General features: G+C 42.4%; 1 protein-coding gene across 3 annotated transcripts in view; it reads left to right on the top strand.

Moving 5' to 3' along the window:
- The window catches only part of LOC133228004 (PRAME family member 12-like), a 33,242-nt gene extending 29,965 nt beyond the window's left edge, over nucleotides 1-3,277 (top strand). For all 3 annotated transcript variants that reach the window (XM_061383231.1, XM_061383229.1, XM_061383230.1), the window contains exon 6: nucleotides 2,399-3,277. In XM_061383231.1, the coding sequence (XP_061239215.1) occupies nucleotides 2,399-2,972 (574 nt within the window). In that variant the 3' untranslated portion in view covers nucleotides 2,973-3,277. The remainder of the gene's footprint in view (nucleotides 1-2,398) is intronic.
- Nucleotides 3,278-21,942: the final 18,665 nt, after the last annotated feature.

The following is a 21,942-nucleotide window of genomic DNA, read 5'->3' as shown; positions in this document are numbered from 1 at the left end:
GGTGACCAGGAGGAGAAGAGGGGGAGTCAAAAGGGGAGAGACCAGTCTAGCCAGTAATCAGTTCTCTTATGTGTTCTCCACAGCCAAGAACACCCAGAGAAATTCACAGAGTTAAGTAGAGAAGAGAAGGAGGAGGGAGGAGACAGAGGTGACCCGGGGGAGAAAAGGGAGAGTTAAAAGGGGAGAGAGCAACCAATTCAGTGATCATATCCCTAAGTAAAAATGGGTACTGAAGATAGATTCTTAAAGGTACAAATAAAAAATTAAGAAGTGATAATAGTGAGACTGTATCTGGGAATTTCTCTGGAGCTGTTGAGGGCAGTGTGGAGTCAGTTTAGTTTCAGATAGTTCCTTGTTCCAGCTTATACTTCTTCTCAAGGTCTATAGGCCCCTTCCAATGCTTAGTCAATGCTAACTACAGGGTTTTAATCTGTTGCACCTGTCACTTCCAGGGCGGGTCTCTCTTCTTTATTTTGGCTTCTTCTGTTTGCAAGTCTCTTCAGTTTCTAATTTCCACCCTGGCACAAGGGGGCGAAGGTGATCATTTATTTAGGCTCACTTGTTCAGTTGGGATATGGGGAGGGAGAAACACTGTAAACAAATACCACTGGCGTGTGTGGGGAATTTGCAGTGTATGGACGACACTGGGTTTGCCTCAGCTCACCACAGCCTGTGCTTTCTACACTGCTCAGGCTCCAGGTTGCTCTATAGGGGAACTGTCCTAAGTGGGCCCTGGGTTTTGTGCACTTCTGAGGGCTAAACTGCTCAGGTTCAGGTTCTCAAGTATGCCGCAAAGGCACAGATTCAGGTGGGCGTGTGTTTTGTGCCCTTCCCAGGTCCAAGCAGCTCAGGCGACCAATGCTTGGTGAGTGCACTGTCCCGGGTGGCCAGTGTGTCTTAATCACCTCCCCGGTCCCTGCTCAGTTTCCTGGGTGCACTGCAAGAGCACCGTCTCAGGTGTGCCATGTGTCTCCTCTGGGGAGCTGATCTCTGGCTGAGACCCTCCTGGCAGATGTCAGTCATCCAGGATCCCAGAAAGACTTGGTTAGCAACTGGGAGCCTGCTCACAGTTTGGTGTAGGATGCTATCTCTGGGGCTGAAATTGCCCCTTGTCTTCTGACTCTGGCTGTTGCCCGCCTGCCTCTCTTCCTCTGGCGAGGGGATGGGCCAGTCCACAGCCAGCTAGCTCTCCTTTGGTGTTCGCTCAGCCCTGTGTTCTGTGAGTAGGCCAGGCTGCACCTTAGGTTAGAACTTTTCAAGGGAATGTACTCTCTCTCTTTCTCTTTTTTTTCTGTTTCTGGCTATCCCACAGTTTCAGTTGCTATCTCAAATTAGCTCCCTCAGATTGTCCTCAGGGCATTCAGGCCCAGTCCTTACCCTAAGCATGCAGTCCACGCCTCCCTGTTCAGCCCCCACTCTGTGTAGCGGATGTAAACTTCTGGGCTACTTCTCTGCTGGGAGTTGCAGTTAGGTGCATATTCAGTGTTATTTTTTTTTCCGCCCTCCCGGTTATGCTGCCCTCTGAGATTCCAAAACTCCCCACAGACCTGCCAGTGAGAGGGTTTCCTGGTGTTTGGAAACTTCTCCTTCACGACTCCCTCCCCGGGACAGGTTTCCATCCCTCTTTTGTCTTTTTGTCTTTTATATTTTGTCGTATCTCCTTTCAAAGAGAATGGGCTGCCTTCCTGGGTGCCTGGTGTCCTCCAGCAGTGTTCAGAAGTTGGTTTGTGGAAGTTGCTTGGCATTCAAACAATCTTTTGATGAATTTGTGGGGGAGAAAGTGGTCTCCCTGTCCTATTGCTCCACAATCTTAGGACCGCCCCTTAAGTATGTCTCTTATGACCAAAATTCAGTGATGCTCATACTTTTATTAGGGCTTCCTTAGTGGCTCAGATGGTAAAGAATCTGCCTGCAATGTGGGAGACCTGGGTTCGATCCCTGGGTTGGGAAGATCCCCTGGAGAGAATCTCCACCACAGTATTCTTGCCTGGAGAATCCCCATGGACTGAGGAGCCTGGCAGGCTACAAACCATGTGGTCACAAAGAGTTGGACTTGACTGCAATTAAGCACAGCACAGCACGTACTTGGTTGCAACAAGATGTCAGGCTCTCCTGAATTTGTTTTAGTCTATTCCATTATGTTTATTCATCCTCATAATGAAGTGGAATATGTTTTACTGTTCTTGATACCTAATGAAAGAGAGTATTTGAGACTGTGTGTATTTAATCCAGTCACACAAGGAGGATGAAATGATTCTGGTTGAAATAAAATTGGGCATTCTGGGTTTGATCATTATCAGATGGTCAGACCACACTTGGCCTTGGACAGATCTTTTATCTCTTAACTTGAGGTTACAGTCCACCACAGATTTTAAAAGACAGCTATTTTTCTCCCCAGGTGCCTGATGACTCCCTTGGATAACCTTGCTATAATTCACTCTCTCCTTACGGATTCAGACTTGACCCATCTGTCCCAATGTCCAAACATCAGTCAGCTAAAGAGCCTGGATTTGACTGGTGACCTCCTGACATACGCCAATGCTGAGCGCCTCTCAGTTCTGCTGGAGAAAGTTGCAGGCACACTTGAAAAACTGGACTTAAACATGTGTGGGATTAGTGACTTCCATCTTGAAGCCATCCTGCCTGCCCTGAGCCATTGCTTCCAGCTCAAGTCCTTCAGCATGTGTGGAAACCTCCTCTCCATGGCTATCATGGAGAAGATGCTGCGACACACCTCTGCACTGCCCAGTTTAAATAAAGAGCTGTATCCTGTACCTCAGGACAGTTTGCTCTCTAGGGGAATCAGTCAACCACAGAGACTTGCACAGTGTCGGGCTGAACTGTTTGAGATTCTGAAGGATTTAGGACGTCCCAGGACCATTTGGATTAGCTCTATCTCCTGTCCACAGTGTGAAGGTCATGCATTCTATCATCCTGAGCCCATTATATACCAGGGAAATATCCTTGCCTAGTTGACTGCCTATATGACAAATTTTGTTGGATACTAAAAGCTAGTACAGAGTTGCATCATAAGGGAATAGAAACTCATGGTTTCAGATATCTTCTCAATGTGAATATGAGAAGAAAAAGTGATTCAGCAAAGGTGCAGGATTGAAGAGGGATAAGTTGACTCTGAGAGGAAAAGGGGGCTTAGAGGACAAGTGTCCTAAAGAGCCAGAAAGATGAACCTAAATTCATTAGGTGGATTTGGAGCTTTTGACATATGAAGTTACCCATGGTTGGATGTTTCTAAAGATATGGTCAAAAATAAAGAGGCTTTCAGTGTAAACTTACTGCTGTTTCTCTGAGGTATTATTCAGTTTTCTCATTTTATACATCAGGAGTCTCCAGACGCTGATAAAAGATTAAGGCACTGAATTGTCTATGATATGAAACATTACCATTTAATCAAGTTCTGTATTCTTTCTGGGTTGTCTCTTCCCTTTGCACTTACTTCCGAGGCTGATCACTGGGTTAATACACAGAAAGGGGAACATATTCAGTGTTCAATGAGCCATTGAAGAGCTCTTGGTAGAGCCCTCACTGCTGATTCAGATCATGATCCTGGACATGACCAGTCCTCATGCTTCTCCTGCTGTGTCCATAAGTCTCAGCCACTGCTGGGAAGGTTGGAGAATGCACAGGAGAGATTGGAGTTATCTCTCGGGATAGACATTCTGAGCCTCAGATCTCCTAGGCTACTTGCTTATAGATCAGACCAAAGGATAAAAATTACTTTGACAAGTAGGGATTGTTAACTTGGTAATAAAAAACTAACAGAAACTAGTTATACAAGGTTAGTACAAAAGTTAGTACAAGGAAAGAAATCTTAAAGATGAGAGCAGAAATAAATGAGATAGAAATGAAAACAATAAAAGAGATCAATGAGTTTTGTTTTTTATATCAATGAGACTAAAAACTGATAGCAAAATTGATAAACCTTTATCCAGACTTATCAAGAAAAAGAGGGAGAGGACTCATATCAATAAAATTAGAAATGAAAACAGATAAGTTACAACTGGCATCACAAACACAGAGGATCGACAGACTCCCACAAGCAACTATTTACTAATAAAATGGACAACTTACAAGAAATGGACAAATCCTTAGAAAGGTACAACTTTCTAAAACTGAACCAGGAAGTAAGAGAAAACATGAACAGACCAAACACAAACACTACAATTGAAAAGTGAAAGTGAAGTCGTTCAGTCGTGTCCGACTCTTTGCGACCCCATGGGCTGTAGCCTACTAGGCTCCTCCCTCCATGGGATTCTCCAGGCAAGAGTACTGGAGTGGGTTGCCATTTCCTTCTCCAGGAAAACTGAAAATTTGAAACTGTGATTTAAAAACTTCCAGAAAACAAAAGTCCAGGACCAGATGGCTCCACAGGAGAATTCTATCAAACATTTAAAGAGTTAACACCTATCCTCCTCCTGTTTCATCAAGCTGTAGAGCAAGAAACACTCCCAAGTTCATTTTATGGCACCACTGTCTCCCCGATACCAAAACCACACAAAGATATGCTCAAAAAAGAAAATTACTGGCCAATATCACCAATGACCATAGGCACAAAAATCCTTAACAAAACACTACCAGATATCAATAGAACCCAACTATATCAAAAAGATCATACACCATGATCAAATGGGATTCACCCCAGGGATGCAAGGATTCTTCAGTATATGCAAATCAATCAGCATGACACACCACATTAACCAACTGAAGAATGAAAAACATCTATGAAAAAATCTCGATAGATGTAGAATAATCTTTTGACAAAATTCAACACCCATTTATGATTAAAATGAAAGGACAAACAAAACTGGTAAACCTTTAGCCAGACACTTTAAGTAAAAAACAGAGAAGATTCAAATCAATAAAATTAGAAATGAAAAAGGAGAAGTTACAAGTGACACCTTATTTTTATGAAAAATGTCTCAGGGAAGTAGGCATAAAGGGAACTTGTCTCAACATAATAAATATATGACAAACTCACAGAAAATATCATTCTTAACAGTGCCCTATTTCAGTGAAAAACTGAAAGCATTTCCTCAATGATCAGGAACAAGACAAGGATGTGTACTCCTGTCCCTATTATTTGACATAGTTTTTAAAGTCCTAGCTTTGGCAATCAGAGAAGAAAAAGAAATAAAAAATATCCAGTTTGGAAAATATAAAGTGAAACTCTCACTGTTTACAGATAATATGACTGTATAAATACAAAATCCTAAATATACTACTAGAAAACCAGTAGACCTCATCAATGAATTTGGTAATATTAAAGTTTACAAAGTTAATACACATAAATCTGTTGCATTCCTATATACTAACAATAGGATATCAGAGAGAGAAACAAATTATCCTATTTAGTATTGCATAAAAAGAATAAAATACCTAGAAATAACACCTATCTAAGGAGGCAAAAGACCTGTACTCAGAAAACTATAAGGTATAGATGAAAGAAGTAAAAGATAACACAAACAGATGGAGAGGTAGACCATGTATTTTTTTTTTTTTTGGAAGAGTCAATATGGTCAAATGACCATACTACACAAGAAAATCTATAGATTCAACACAATCCCTATCAAGTTACCAATAGCATTTTTTACAGCATTAGAACCAAGAATTTTACAATTTGTATGGACACAAAAAAGACCATGAATACCCAGAATAACTTTGAGAGAGAAAAATATAGCTGTATGAGGCAGAAAAATGAGGCTCTCTGACCTCAGACTTTACAAGAAAGCTATAGCAATTAAACAGTATGGTACTGGCACAAAAACAGAAATATAGAACGATGGAACAGGATAGAAAGTCCAGTGGTAAACCCACGCATCAATTGTCATCTAATCTCTGACAAGACAAGCATATACAATGGACAAAAGATAGTCTTTTCAATAAGAGGTGCTGAAAAATTGGACAGCATAAAAAGAATAAAATTCAAGCATTCCCTAACACCAAACACAAAAATAAAATAGACTAAAGAACTAAATGTAAGTTTGGATACTGTAAAACTCTTAGAGGAAAGCATAGGAAGAACATTCTCTGACAATAATAGCAAGTATTCATTTCAAAATATACAAGCAGCTCATGCAGCTCAATACCAGAAAAATAAACTACCCAATTAAAAAATGGGCCAAAGAGCTGAACAGACATTTCTCCAAAGAAGACATACACATAGATAACAAACACATGAAAAGATGCTCAACATCACTCATTATCAGAGAAATGCAAATCAAAACCAGAATGGCTGCTATCAAAGTCTACAAACAATAAATGCTGGAGAGGGTGCAGAGAAAAGGGACCCCTCTTACACTGTTGGTGGGAATGCAAGCTAGTACAGCCATTATGGAAAACAGTGTGGAGATTCCTTAAAAAACTGGAAATAGAACTGCCATATGACCCAGCAATTCCACTGCTGGGCATACACACTGAGGAAACCAGAATTGAAAGAGACATGTGTACCCCAATGTTCATCACAGCACTGTTTATAATAGCTAGGACATGGAAGCAACCTAGATGTCTATTGGCAGACAGATGGATAAGAAAGCTGTTGTACATATACACAGTGAAATATTACTCAGTTAATAAAATGAACATGTTTGAATCCATTCTAATGAAGTGGATGAAATGAGCCTATTATACAGACTGAAGTAAATCAGAAAGAAAAACAATAAAGTATATTAACACATATATATAGAATTTAGAAAGATGGTTAACAATGACCCTATATGCAAGACAGCAAAAGAGACACAGATATAAAGAACAGACTTTTGGACTCTGTGGGAGAAGGCAAGGGTGGGATGATTTGAGAGAATAGCATGGAAACATGTACATTACCATATATGAAATAGATGACCAGTGTCAGTTTGATGCATGAAATAGGGCACTCAAAGCTGGTACACTGGGAAAACTCTGAGGGATGGAATGGGGAGGGAGGTGGGAGAGGAGTTCAGGATGGGGGACTCATGTACACCCATAAATGTATGGCAAAAACCACTAATATAAAGTAAATAGCCTCCAATTTAAATTAATTAAAAATATTTTTGGATCCACCTCCTGGAGTAATGAAAGTATAAAAATAAACAAATAGGACCTAAATAAATTTAAAAGTTTTTGAACAGCAAGGGAAACCATAAAAAAACAAACAAAAAACAGAAAGACAACACACAGAGTGGGAGAAAATATTTGCTAATGAGGCAACCAACAAGAGGATTAATCTCCAAAATATACAAAATTCTCATACAGCTCTCTCTCTATATTTATACATGTATGTGTATATATATTTATGTATGTGTGTGTGTGTGTATATATATATATATATATATATATATATATAAACAGCCAGTCAAGAAAATGGGCAGAAGATCTAAATAGACTTTTCTCCAAAGATGACACACAGATGGCCAAAAAGCACATGAAAATATGCTCAGCATCACTAACTACAGAAGAAATGCAAACCAAAACTACATTGAGGTATCACCTCACATCCTCAGAATGACCATCATCAAAAAATCTACAAGCAGTAAATGCTAGAGAGGATATGAAGAAAAGGGAACCCTCCCACACTGTTGGTGGAATGCAAATTGATTCAACCACTGTGGAACAGTATGGAAGTTTCTTTAAAAACTCAAAATAGAGCTACCATATCGAAATACCCATATGCTGGGAAAGATTGAGGGCAGGAGGAGAAGTGGGTGGCAAAGGATGAGATGGTTAGATAGCACCACTGACTCAATGGATATGTGTTTGAGCAAACTCCGGGAGATAGTGAATGACAAGAAGTCTGGCGTGCTGCAGTCCATGGGGTCACAAAGAATTGGACACAACTGAGTAACTGAAATGAACTGAAAAACTGAGTAACTGAAAAACAACAACAACAATATGATCCAACAGTCTGCCTGTGCGTGTCCTGGAGAAGATCGTTATATATTTCAAAAAGCTACATCCACCCAACTCTTCATTGCAGTGCTCTTTACCATAGCCAGGACACAGAAACAACCTAAATGTCCATCTACAGAGGAATGGATAAAGAAGATGTAGTACATATATTTGATGGAATATTAGTCAATCATAAAAAGGATGAAATAATACCAGTTGCAACAATGTTGATGGACCTAGAAATTGCCACACTAAGTCAGACAGAAAAAGACATGTCATACGATATTGTTTATATGTGGAATCTTATAAAAGGGTATAAGTGAAGTTATTTACAAAACAGAAGTAGAGTCACAGATGTAGAAAATAAGCTTATAGTTACCAGAAAGAAAGGGGGATGAATAAATTGGGAGTTTGGGATTGATATATATAACACTATATTAAAATAGGTAATGAATAAGGACTTACTGTATAGCACAGGGAACTCCAGTCAATACTCTGTGATGATCTGTGTGGGAAAAGAATCTAAAAAGAAGGGATATATGTATATATGTTATTCATTCACTTTGTTGTACAGCTGAAACTAATACAACATTGTAAACCAGCTATACTCCAGTAAAAAGAAAAAAGAATCAAAAGTTCTTTGCCTAACAAAAAGAAATCAGAAACAAAAACATCTTCAGGGGCTATAGATAATATCATGACATGTTTTACAGATATTGAAATCCCTACCAGGTGGGAGAAGTTAATTTTATGCGGACCACTGGCAAGTGGACCAAAGGCCAGTTGAAAGCAGAAAGTTGATGATGTTGACTCTCAATTAAACACCACCTTCCCAGGTGGCACTAGTGGTGAAGAGTCTCCTGGCCAAGGGTCGGGAAGAACCCCTGTAGTAGGAAGTGGCAACCCACTCCAGTATTCTAGCCTGGAAAATTCCATGAACAGAAGAGCCTGGTGGGCTCCAGTCAATGCGGCCACAAAGAGTCAGACACCACTGAGTGACTGAGCACAAGCACAACCAATCAGAAGGATGGCCATGAGCACACACCCCACAAGCCTCTCCCTCATCCTGTCTTTTAAAGTCTTTTCCCTGATAGCTATCCAGGAATTTAGGTCTTCTGAGCAATAGTTGTCTCTGATCTTTGCTTGGCATCTGCAATAAATCCTGCACGTTCCTTCACCAATCCTAGTGTCAGAATACTGGCTTCATTGCATGCTGGTGTGCAGACCCAAGTTTGATTCAGTGAGGAAAAAAAAATTTTTTGTTTTTGTTTGTGTGTGTGTGTTTTCTTTTTTTGTTATGCCCAAGTAAGACAGGACTATATTCTCATTGAAAAAATCCCAATAATACAGAGGGAATAAGCATCTCTACTGTACTTCCTTCTCATCCCAGGCCCTTCTTCAGGCTTCCCCATGTGGAGTACTTTCCAGGCTTTTCTCTGATTTTCTGTACATTTCTATGTGCATGTACAAATGTCTGGTATATCTTCCCTTATAGAACAGGCACCTAGCATGGTTTTGGTCACCTTGCTTTTACTCATTTAAGAGTAGGTCTCCCATTCAGTACTAAACCAGGCCTAGCTTCCAAGGTCAGACACTATCGAGTGCATATAGGATGGTATGCATTTTTTACTAAAATAATAATAATAAAATGAGAAATTAAAAAAAAAAAAAAAGAAGAGTAGGTCTCAGGAACTTGTCTAGTGGTCCAGTGGTTATGAATCCACCTGCCAGTACAGGGAACATGGGTTCCATCCATGGTCCAAGAACTGATATCCCACATACTGCAGAGCAACTAATCTGAGTGCTGCAACTCAGAGCCTACACCCCGCAACAACTAAAGCCCACCTGCCCTAGAGTGCATGTTCCTCACAAGAGAGACCAGCACAGCTAGAAGCCCACAAGCCTCAACTAGATAAAGTTCAGGCACAGCAATGAAGTGCCAGACTGTGCATTGCAACCAAGACCCAGCACAGACAAAAATGCAGTGAAAAATCTTTAAAAAATCTGTCCTCCTTTGTATTAGCTGGCATATAGTAGTTCAGAAAATGAATGTTCCGCAGTTTAACCTCTTGCCTGCTCCTGTAAATTTAGGTTGTTTCAATTGTTTCTCTGGGGCTTCCAAGGTGGAGCTACTAGTAAAGAACCTACCTGCCAATGCAGGAGACATAAGAGATGTGCGTTCGATCCGTGGGTCAGGAAGGTCCCCTGGAGGAGGAAATGGCAACCCACTCTTGTATTCTTGCCTGGAGAATCCCATGGACAATGGAGCCTGGTGGGCTATGGTCTGTAGGGTCAAAAAGAGTGGGACATGATTGAAACGACTTAGCATGCAATTGTTTCTGTTCTATCAGCCATAGAGTGAAAAAACCCTTATACTCACCAAAGCCTCTCTTTGGTTTCTCAAAGTTTCCTTCTTGTATTCTTTAAAACTTAAATTTGTATTTAATTGGAGAATAATTCCTTTATAATATTGTGTTCGCTTCTGCCATAAACAATGTGAATTGACTGTAAGTATACATATGTCCCTTTCCACTTGAATTTCACCCCCAAACCCCTCTAGGTTGTCTCAAAGATGATGATGATGGCCCTGCCCATCAGAACAAGATCAAATTTCCCCCACAGTCAGTCTCTCCCATCAGGAAGCTTCCATAAGCCTCTTATCCTTATCCATCAGAGGGCAGACAGAATGAAAACCACAATCACAGAAAACTAATCAAATTTATCACATGGACCACAGCCTTGTCTAACTCGATGAAACTATGAGCCATGCTGTGTAGGGCCACCCAAGATGGCCAGGTCATGGTGGAGAGTTCTGACAAAATGTGGTCCACTGGAGAAGGGAATGGCAAACTACTTCAGTATTCTTGCCTTCAGAACCCCATGAACAGTATGAAAAGGCAAAAAGATATGACACTGGAAGATGAACTCCCCAGGTTGGTAGGTGCTTAATATGCTACTGGAGAGGAGTAGAGAAATAACTCCAGAAATAATGAAGAGATGGAACCAAAGCAAAACACATTTCCGGTTATAAGATAAATAAGCCATGGGGATGTAATGTGTCTGTCACAGCACAGTGACAAATGTTAACAATATTGTATCTTGTGTTTGAAAATTGCTAAGAGAGTAGATCTTTAAAGTTCTAATCATAAAAAAACAAACAAACATGATTTGATGATGTGATGGATGATAACTTATTTCTTGTGATTATTTCACAATATATACATATGTCACAGGCTTCCCGGGTGGCTCACTGGTGAAGAATTTGCCTGCCAATTCAGGAGACATGGGAGATGTGGATTCGCAGAAGATGTGGGTTTCATCCCTGGGTCAGGAAGATCCCCTGGAGGAGGAAATGGCAACCCACTCCAGTATTCTTGCCCGCAAAATCTCATGGGCAGAGGAGCTTCGTGGGCTTCAGTGCATGGGGTCGCAAAGAGTTAGTCCGTCAGGACTTTGCGACTGAACAGCAACAACAAATAGTTGATTTACAATGTTCTGTCAGTTTCAGGGGTATGACAAAGTAATTCAGTTGTACATGCACATATATCTGTTATTCTTCAGGTTCTTTCCCCATATAAGTTATTAAAGAATATTGAGTAGAATTTCTCCTTCATACTGGACCATGACTGACCCTGGCCTGATTTCCAAGTGCAAGGATCCCAGAAGTACTTAAAGGGAAAGAAACCTTCTGTGAACTCAAAGGAGGGGAGGGGACCAGGGGGACAACCCTCCCACAACCTACACCCACTGAAAAATGACTCTGGTCCCATATGTATTTTGGACTGGGTGGGCTCTGGGATCCTCTCCTGCACAGGGCCAGATGCAGGTGTCCTGAAGCTGAGACTCCTCTACAGCAGGAACTTGGGGTGCATGGGGACCCCTGCCCCAGCTGGCTTCTGACTCTGCACTTGATAGAGGGGAGAGAGGAAAGGGCTCACCTGTACTCAGGGCATGGGGTGGGTTCTTGTCTCTGTCCCTCATCCTCCCCCTCCCAGAGTTCCTGAGTTCCCAGTGGGTGGGTGTGGCCTTAAACACTGCCCCAGCCCCATGGCTTCCCAGCCCAAGGAGAAAAAACTCCTCCCAACTCCATGGTTCATTTGATCCTTGTTCCCCAGTGTCCTGTGAGTTTCTGCTGACAAACAGAAACCAGCTTCCATCAGCTACACCCCATTAAATCTGGTAGGAATGTTTCCTGCCTGATGTTCCAGTGACTTTCTGATGAGTGTTCTTTATCCTTCAGTGAAGCCAGCCTGCATGGGGAGACAACATGGTGAGGCATCTCCTGTGAATAAAAAGTATGTAAATCAGACCCTTTCCCCTTCATTTTCCCACGTGTGACTTTGAATCAGTCAAGGGTGACCCTCTCTCCATGGCTTTTGTTCCTCTCAGGGTTGCACTCACCTTCTCCCAGAGAGGCAGGAAGGAGGAAATTGCATGAAGAAACGAATGAATGAAGAGGACATTCTGGTGGTACAGTGAATAAGAATTTGCCTGTCAATGCAGGGGACATGGGTTCTATCCCTGGGCCAGGAGGATTCCACATGCCTGGAAGATACTAAGACCAAGTGCTGCAACTACAGAGCCCTCATGCTACAGTTACTGCAAGCTGTACACTCTAGGACCCCCCAGCCACAAGAGTGAAGCCCCAGGCACCCTAGAGTCCATGCTCTGCAGGAAGAGAAGCCATCACATTGGGAAACCCAAGCACTCCAACTAGAGAGTAGCCCTCGATCTCCACAAGTAGAGAAAGTCCACGTGCAGCAAAGGTACATCACAGCAAAGAAGGAAATAAATAATTAAGCAAAAAAAATTTTAAATGAAGAAGCCCCAGAGGAGGTGATGCTGGGCCAAAACTTCACACTCACAGGACTTTCAGGGAATTTCATGACATTGGAAGGATGAAGGATCCAATGTGGGAGGCTGATCCAAACTCAGGATGACAATTTACAAAGCATAAAAGAGATGCTCAGACCCTGTTTTCAGCTATGCCATGAGAAGAAAGCAGTCACTGCTCACACTTCTCTAGAGAAGTTTCTCACAAAGAAACAAAACATTGCATTTCTCTACATTTTAAATTACAGTGTGCTAAGTAAATATTAAGGAAATGGCAACCCACTTCAGTATTCTTGCCTGGAGAATCCCATGGATGGAGAAGCCTGGTAGGCTGCAGTCCATGGGGTCGCACAGAGTCAGACACGACTGACGTGACTTAGCAGCAAGTAAATATTAATTTACTAGTTTTCATTCATCTGCTTATTTATAATCACAGCAAGAAAGTTCTCAAATTTTTTTAAAGGTTGGAGAATAATCATAATTTTTTGTACTGACTATTAACATAGTATTGTAGCTTCTGTTTGCATATTCATTTTTATCCTTGTGGGGAGGAATTATTCCTCTAATCTCCCTACATTCTTTAATTGGTCTACTAATGAAGTTTACATAAGGCAGATTAAAATGAGAAAAGAAGATAAATTTAAATGGAAATGTTTGTAAATCCAACAAGCACAGTAAGTCCCCAGCAGAAGCCAAGAAACTGAAGCTTAGGTATGATCTCAGGACATAGATAGGGAGATGGGCCCTGGGCTTCAAGAAAAGGGTGATTTATAGAAAAGCAGGCATTTGATAATTATAAGTTTATCCTGCCATACAGGGGGCTTCCCAGGTGGCTCAGTAGTAAAGAATCTGCCTGCCAATGTAGGAGATGTGGCTTCAGTCCCTGGGTTGGGAAGATCCCTGGAAAATGAAATGGCAACCCATTCTAGTATTCTTGCCTGGAAAGTCCCATGGATAGAGGAGCCTGGTGAGCTACAGTCCTTGGAGTCACAAAAGCATCAGACACAACTTAGTGACTAAATAACCACAATAGCAATCTGCCATACAGATGTCATTCAGAGGAAGTTGTCTCGGTAATAGCTCTCTCAGGCTCCCTTTCTAAGTTATTTCAGGTAGTTCAGAGAAAGAAAGAGAGTTTTCTTTGTTTCAATTGGTAGTGTCTTGATTGCCTACAGCTCAAAAAAAGAAAAAATGCATACCAACATGGCACATTTTGGGGGTGGCATTTTAATACCTTCACCCTCCTTCACTACTATAGTATAGGTTCAGTTCAGTTCAGTCGCTCAGTCGTGTCTGACTCTTTGCGACCCCATGAATCACAGCACGCCAGGCCTCCCTGTCCATCACCAACTCCCAGAGTTCACTCAGACTCATGTCCATCGAGTCAGTGATGCCATCCAGCCATCTCATCCTCTGTCGTCCCCTTCTCCTCCTGCCCCCAATCTCTCCCAGCATCAGAGTCTTTTCCAATGAGTCAACTCTTCGCATGAGGTGGCCAAAGTACTGGAGTTTCAGCTTTAGCATCATTCCTTCCAAAGAAATCCCAGGGCTGATTTCCTTCAGAATGGACTGGTTAGATCTCCTTGCAGTCCAAGGGACTCTCAAGAGTCTTCTCCAACACCACAGTTCAAAAGCATCAATTCTTCAGCGCTCAGCTTTCTTCACAGCCCAACTCTCACATCTATACATGACCACTGGAAAAACCATAGCCTTGACTAGATGGACCTTTGTTGACGAAGTAATGTCTCTGCTTTTGAATATGCTATCTAGGTTGGTCATAACTTTCCTTCTAAGGAATAAGCGTCTTTTAATTTCATGGCTGCAGTCACCATCTGCAGTGATTTTGGAGCCCCCCAAAAATAAAGTCTGACACTGTTTCCACTGTTTCCCCACCCATTTCCCATGAAATAATGGGACCAGATGCCATGATCTTCATTTTCTGAATGTTGAGTTTTAAGCCAACTTTTTCACTCCCCTCTTTCACCTTCATCAAGAGGCTTTTGAGTTCCTCTTCACTTTCTGCCATAAGGGTGGTGTCATCTGCATATCTGAGGTTATTGATATTTCTCCCGGCAATCTTGATTCCAGCTTGTGCTTCTTCCAGTCCAGCATTTCTCGTGATGTACTCTGCATATAAGTTAAATAAGCAGGGTGACAATATACAGCCTTGATGAACTCCTTTTCCTATTTGGAACCAGTCTGTTGTTCCATGCCCAGTTCTAACTGTTGCTTCCTGACCTGCATACAAATTTCTCAAGAGGCAGATCAGGTGGTCTGGTATTCCCGTCTCTTGAAGAATTTTCTTAATTTTGCTTTTCAGTTTATATATTTTTTTGTCTAAACCAATAGAATGTAAGAACTATTCATAGAGGTAACATGAGAGTAGTATCATGTCACATCGATTGGATGTTTCCCTGACACCCAGAGTATTAGTTGGCACACCCTAGACACTAAGTAAATACATTTATATACTTTTCTAATTGTGTAATAAATGATAAATGTAATTGTAGGTGTTTAAAATACACAATGATGATGATGGGATAGACAAAAATGTTGTGAAATGATTATCAAGATCAGGAGACTTAAGACATCTATCTGGAACTTCCTTGGTGGTCTAGTGAAGAATCTACCTTGCAATGCAGGGGACCCAGGTTCGACTCCTGGTTGGGGAACTAAGATCCCATGTGCCCCAGGGCAACTAATCCTCTTAGCCACAGCTACTGAAGCCCACAAGCTCCGGAGCCTGCATGCCAAAACTAGAGTCCCACAGGCTGCAGTGAAGATCCTGCATTTTGCAACTAAGACCCAAGGGAGCCAAATAAATAAATTGTATATAAAATAAGAATTAAATAAATGGGAAAACCTTAAAAAAAGACATCTATCACTTTATAGTTAACTGCTGTGTGCTGTGTGGGTTGTAAGAATGCTTAAAATCTACTTACAGAAAATTTCAACTATACAATATTGTATTATTAACTATAGTCACCATGAGTGTCTTAGATCCTTGAAGAGATATCCAAACACCCATAATTACTGCAGCATTATTCATAATAGTCAAGATATGGAAACAATCTAAATGTCCTTTGGTGGATGAATGAATAAATAAAAGTATGCTAAGTTGCTTCAGTTGTGTCCGACTCTGTGCAACCCCATGGACGGCAGCCCACCAGGCTCCACTGTCCCTGGGATTCTCCAGGCAAGAACACTGGAGTGGGTTGCCATTTCCTTCTCCAATGCATGAAAGTGAAAAGTAAAAGTGAAGTCATTCAGTCGTGTCCGACTCTTAGCGACCCAATGGACTGCAGCCTACCAGGCTCCTTGGTCCATGGGAGTTGCTAGGCAAGAGTACTGGAGTGGGCTGCCATTGCCTTCTCCAATGTATATGTATATGTATATGTATATGTATATGTATATGTATATGTATATGTATGTAACAGCATATTACTAGGCCATGAAAAGAAGGAAATCCTGCCATTTGTGAAAACATGGAAAACTCAGCAGTGGCCACAGGACTGAAAAGGGTCAGTTTTCATTCCAATCCCAAAGAAAGACAATGCCAAAGAATGCTCAAACTACCCCACAATTGCACTCATCTCACACACTAGTAAAGTAATGCTCAAAATTCTCCAAGCCAGGCTTCAGCAATATGTGAACCATGAACTTCCTGATGTTCAAGCTGGTTTTAGAAAAGGCAGAGGAACCAGATATCAAATTGCCAACATCCGCTGGATCATAGAAAAAGCAAGAGAGTCCCAGAAAAACATCTATTTCTGCTTTATTGACTATGCCAAAGCCTTTGACTGTGTGGATCACAAGAAACTGTGGAAAATTCTGAAAGAGATGGGAATACCAGACCACCTGATCTGCCTCTTGAGAAATTTGTATGCAGGTCAGGAAGCAACAGTTAGAACTGGACATGGAACAACAGACTGGTTCCAAATAGGAAAAGGAGTTCATCAAGGCTGTATATTGTCACCCTGTTTATTTAACTTCTATGCAGAATACATCATGAGAAACGCTGGACTGGAAGAAACACAAGCTGGAATCAAGATTGCCGGGAGAAATATCAATAACCTCAGATATGCAGATGACACCACCCTTATGGCAGAAAGTGAAGAGGAACTCAAAAGCCTCTTGATGAAAGTGAAAGTGGAGAGTGAAAAAGTTGGCTTAAAGCTCAACATTCAGAAAACGAAGATCATGGCATCCGGTCCCACTACTTCATGGAAAATGGGTGGGGAAACAGTGTCAGACTTTATTTTTCTGGGCTCCAAAATCACTACAGATGGTGACTGCAGCCATGAAATTAAAAGACGCTTATTCCTTAGAAGGAAAGTTATGACCATCCTAGATAGCATATTCAAAAGCAGAGACACTACTTTGCCAACAAAGGTTCGTCTAGTCAAGGCTATGGTTTTTCCTGTGGTCATGTGTGGATGTGAGAGTTGGACTGTGAAGAAGGGTGAGCGCTGAAGAATTGATGCTTTTGAACTGTGGTGTTGGAGAAGACTCTTGAGAGTCCCTTGGACTGCAAGGAGATCCAACCAGTCCATTCTGAAGGAGATGAGCCCTGGGATTTCTCTGGAAGGAATGATGCTAAAGCTGAAACTCCAGTACTTTGGCCACCTCATGCGAAGAGTTGACTCATTGGGAAAGACTCTGATGCTGGGAGGGATTGGGGGCAGGAGGAGAAGGGGACGACAGAGGATGAGATGGTTGGATGGCATCACTGACTTGATGGAGGTGAGTCTGAGTGAACTCTGGGAGTTGGTGATGGACAGGGAGGCCTGGCGTGCTGTGATTCATGGGGTCGCGAAGAGTCGGACATGACTGAGCAACTGATCTGATCTGATGCTAACTGAAGTAAGCCAGAGAGAAAAAGACAAATGTTTTATGGAATCATTTGTATTTAGTAAAGTAAATAATAATAATAAATTAAAAAAAATAAAAATAAAATAAAAATTAAGGTCTTGAAAAAAAATAGAATCCAAAAATAAAAACATAACAAAACAAACAAAAAAATGATTTCACAGAAACAGAGAATAGGATGGTAGTTGCCAGGCACTGGGCCAGGGAGAATGGAGAGAAGAAGTTGAAGGGTACAAAATTTCAGTTATAAAAAAAATAAACAAGGATTTTGAAATGAATCAGGTTGAGAGGAGTGAGGGGCAATACCAGATGTTGAGTGTTAGGGGTGTCGTGTACTGGAGACTTAGTGCAGGTGTCACAGAGTCCCTCACTCTGGGCTCCTGCTGTCCTCAGCCCTGGACGTTAGAGGAGTTTTCCCACAAAGGGTAGGCCAGTGCCCCTGAAGCCCCTGCGGCTCCCTGTGCTCCTCCTTCATTTGTGCCAGGCAGCCAGTGGCACATGAGATTTCATCTACCATGACCTTTCTATGGGTCAAAGTAGGCAATCTAAGGTCACTTGGATGACAAGGACTCAGTGCCAGACCTCCTTCTTTCTCATTTCCTTCTGAAAAGCCCACTTTTCAAAGTCTGGAGGCTCTGACGAGTGAGGAGACTAGACTGCAATAAAAATTTCCAAAGAATATTTATCCTTTGCCTTGGCCTCAACCAAGATAGGAGCCCTGCATCATATCCCACACAACTTGCTCCTCGTCTTTGCATCCAGAATGGATACTCTTCACTCTCTCTCTCCAGATTGTTTCTGTGCCCTTGGCCTGGGGGTGAAGGCAGACACTGGAGCCTAAGGCAGGCCAGGGCAAGCAAATCCAGTCTCTCGGGAATTCACACTTCCAAACTCTGGTCCTCAGTGCCCCCAATGGCCTCAGAAAGAAGTCCCCAGATTTTAAGGGACACAGCCCTGTGAGAGTCAGAAGACATGGTCTCCTGTTCAGCTGACTCCAGTCTCTGTTTTCCAATACCACCAGGAAAGAGTCCCAGACATCCTCCCCAACCACCATGTATCTGTATGTCTATCCCTCAGGATTAATTGCCTGGACCCAGGGTAATAATGTCATCAAGCCTTTACTGAGGAGAAAGAAAGAGCAACTCCTTGCTTACAGAAAGATGGTAAAAGTGGAACCAGAGCCTGTTGAGAACTGGAAGGAGAAAGGAAGGCTGATCAAGACACCTGGACTTTTAAAAAAGCACAAAGGGCAAGACATTTCAGGGCAAGAAGAGATGTGAGTTGGGAGAGTAAAAGACTTATTGGACCTGGAAAACTTTGTCAGCTCCAGCACTGGAACAAGAGAGGCACAGAGGGGAGGACCTCTGCAGGTGTCTGGTCCCGAGGGTCTCCCAAGAGTTGTCACCTCTAGGAAGAGCAGAGGAGTCAGGGTCCTCCTCTGTAACCTGGGTGCAGTTGCCTCCAGCATTCCTGGGTGCTGAATGGATCCAGAGGAGCAGTGGTGAACTCTGCACCTTGAGGTTAGTCATAAACTTCAAATAATCCAGAGGAATTTGAGAAGAATCCCTTGATTCCTACTGGTCCCAGTGGAAGGGTGCCCCAACATTGTAGCCACGCTCCAGATTCTAGGAGAGGAGATGGTGGTGGGCTGAAGAAAGAGGGCTCTGAGCCAGCTCATGCTGGGAGAGGAAACTGGATGCACAGAAAGAAACATTCTAAATGCCAGAGCAGGGAGCCAGAGGCTGTTTTGGAATCTCACTTGGGATCCTGTGACTGGAGCATCAGAACAGGACAATCCCTGATGGGCTCAAGGGGCTTCCCTGACCAGGGCAGCAAACAAGATCATGAAGAGAGGCAACCAGGACAGGGCAGAACTGCCAAATCCAGGCTCCTCACCAGACCCTGGGAGTCCTACTGGCCCAGAACTGGGGGCAGGGGAGGGAAGAACAGCACCTCTGTACACATGGGCTCCTTTCTCCTTGACACAGAGTGTGTCTCCTGAGCAAGCAGGCTCTGTGTGGAGATGGACAGAGGATGTTACACTCTACTCAGGGGGAAGGGAGAGGGCTGGGCGTTTATAATTTCTAGAATACTCCAACACTTGGAGTGCTCCTACTTTCTTGGCTATCACAGAAGCCAGAATTCCATACAAATATCCTCAGCTTGGACTCTGATATTTCCTATTTTGCACTGATATCATATTAAGTCTGTCAGTCAGTCCACCTGAACACTTAGGTTGTCTGACAACTTGGGGGGCCTTCTGAACCTTTTACCTGAGGGACTCTACCATGTAGAAGTTGGCAATTTCCTCTCCCAAGCCCAGTCCTGAATCTACCTGCTTAAAAATGGGAAAAGAGCAGCGAGCTTTACATTTCCTGTGAGGCTTACTTGAGGTAGTGGGTAAAAAAAGTGCTGGCACCTTTGCTCACAGAGTTGGTGTTCAGTAAACAGAGATGTTTACAATTATCCTTGTTACTAATTCACTCTATGGAAGGTCATTAATGAAGGCTTTTGGTGGCCTGGGAGTTAAAATGTCTGATGAGTATAATCCAATTTAACCTTACTTTATGCAAAAGCCATTTATATCTGTGGTAGAAATATGGTGAAAGGAATCCTCCTGAAGGATACCAAGGGAGAGAACACTCTTCAGCACTCCTAGTCCTGGATTTCTCTGATGCTTCAGTGGACAAGTATCTGTCTGTCAAGGCAGGGGACACAGGTTTGATCCCTGGACTTGGAAAATTCCACATGCTGCCAGATAACTAAGCCTGTGTACCACAACACTGAAAACTTCACACCCTAGAGCCTATGCTTTGAAACAAGAGAAGCCACTGTAATGAGAGGCCAGAACACAGCAATGAAGAGAATTCCTGTTTGCTGCAACTAGAGAAAGCCTGTGTAGCAACGAAGATCCAGCACAGCCAAAAATAAAAAAATAAAGTAATTAAGTAGTAAAATAAAACTCCTAGCTTTCTTTGGCTGTTTTATAACTGAATTACTTGGATATCTCAGTGAATGGAGGAAAGAAAGGCATGGAGATTTCTTGGGGGTAGAGGGAAGGTCTTTCTCTGCATTCTGAAACTGCAAAAATTTTTTCTAATTTCTGTGGGATGCAGCCCAGGGTGGGAATGATCCATGAGCATGGCAGATCCTTAATACACATATATGGAGAGAGAGCCTCTGAATTTTGTAGGGAAAGGTGTTGGTATTTGTAAACAGTGCATACTGTGAGGAGAAGAATTATATTTTGTAGTTAATGGCATTACTTTGGCCAGAATTTTTTTTAACTTTTCTAATTTTAAGGAAATAGAATTATCAAAACATATTGGAAAGGGGCCAATAGGATTATGGTTTCACTGCCAAGCCCCCAGGAAAAAGGCTGGAGCAAACTGCCATCTGGTTGTATCTACTGCGTGTGCTGACGTGTGTGCTAAGTCCCATCAGTCATGTCTGACTCTTAGTGACTCTGTAGCCTGCCAGGCTCCCCTGGCCATTGGATTTTTCCAGGCAACAATACTGGAGTGGATTGTCATTCCCTCCTCCAGAGGATTTTCCCATCCCAGGGATCGAACCCATCTCTTTCATCTCCTACACTAGCAGGTGGGTTCTTTACCACTTGTGACACCTGGGAAGAACCTAAAAAAATGTATACTGGTAGCAGCAACCATGATGAGGGAAGGGTTAGATGCAAGTTATCTATGTTCACTTTCTCCAATGGGTCCAAGTTCCCAAAGAACCCACAGTGCCCACCACCAGTGCCTCTCAGTCTTAAACATATATGGCTTCCCAGCTCTCCTTCCGTTCACATTCTTTCATGCCAATTTACTGTGTTGATCCCATCTTTCTGGAAGGAGACACCCTCAAAGATGATCCTGTTTCCTTTTTAATTTATTTGTTGTGGTCTTCAGTCACTAGTAATATCTGACTTTTTGTGACCCCATGGACTACAGCATGCCAGGCTTCCCTGTCCCTCACCATCGCCCAGAGTTTGGTCAAACTTATGTCCATTGAATCTGTGATGCCATCCAACCATCTCATCTGCTGTTTCCTTCTTCTCCTTCTGCTTTCAATCTTTCCCAGCATCAGGGTCTTTTCCAATGAGTCAGCTGTTTGTATTGGGTGGCCAAAGTATTGGAGCTTCAGCTTCAGCATCAGTCCTTGCAATGAGTATCCAGGGTTGATTTCTTTAAGATTGGTTTGATTTCTTTGCTGTCAAAGGGACTCTCAAGAGTTTTCTCCAGCACCACAGTTTGAAAGCATCAATTCTTCATCACTCTGCTTTCTTTATGGTCCAGCTCTCACATCTGTACATGACTACTAGAAAGACCCTTGGACTGCAAGGAGATCCAACCAGTCCAT

Source organism: Bos javanicus, chromosome 16, assembly GCF_032452875.1.
Source record: "Bos javanicus breed banteng chromosome 16, ARS-OSU_banteng_1.0, whole genome shotgun sequence".
Classification (NCBI taxonomy): domain Eukaryota; kingdom Metazoa; phylum Chordata; class Mammalia; order Artiodactyla; family Bovidae; genus Bos; species Bos javanicus.
This window is presented reverse-complemented; position numbering and strand designations above follow the sequence as displayed.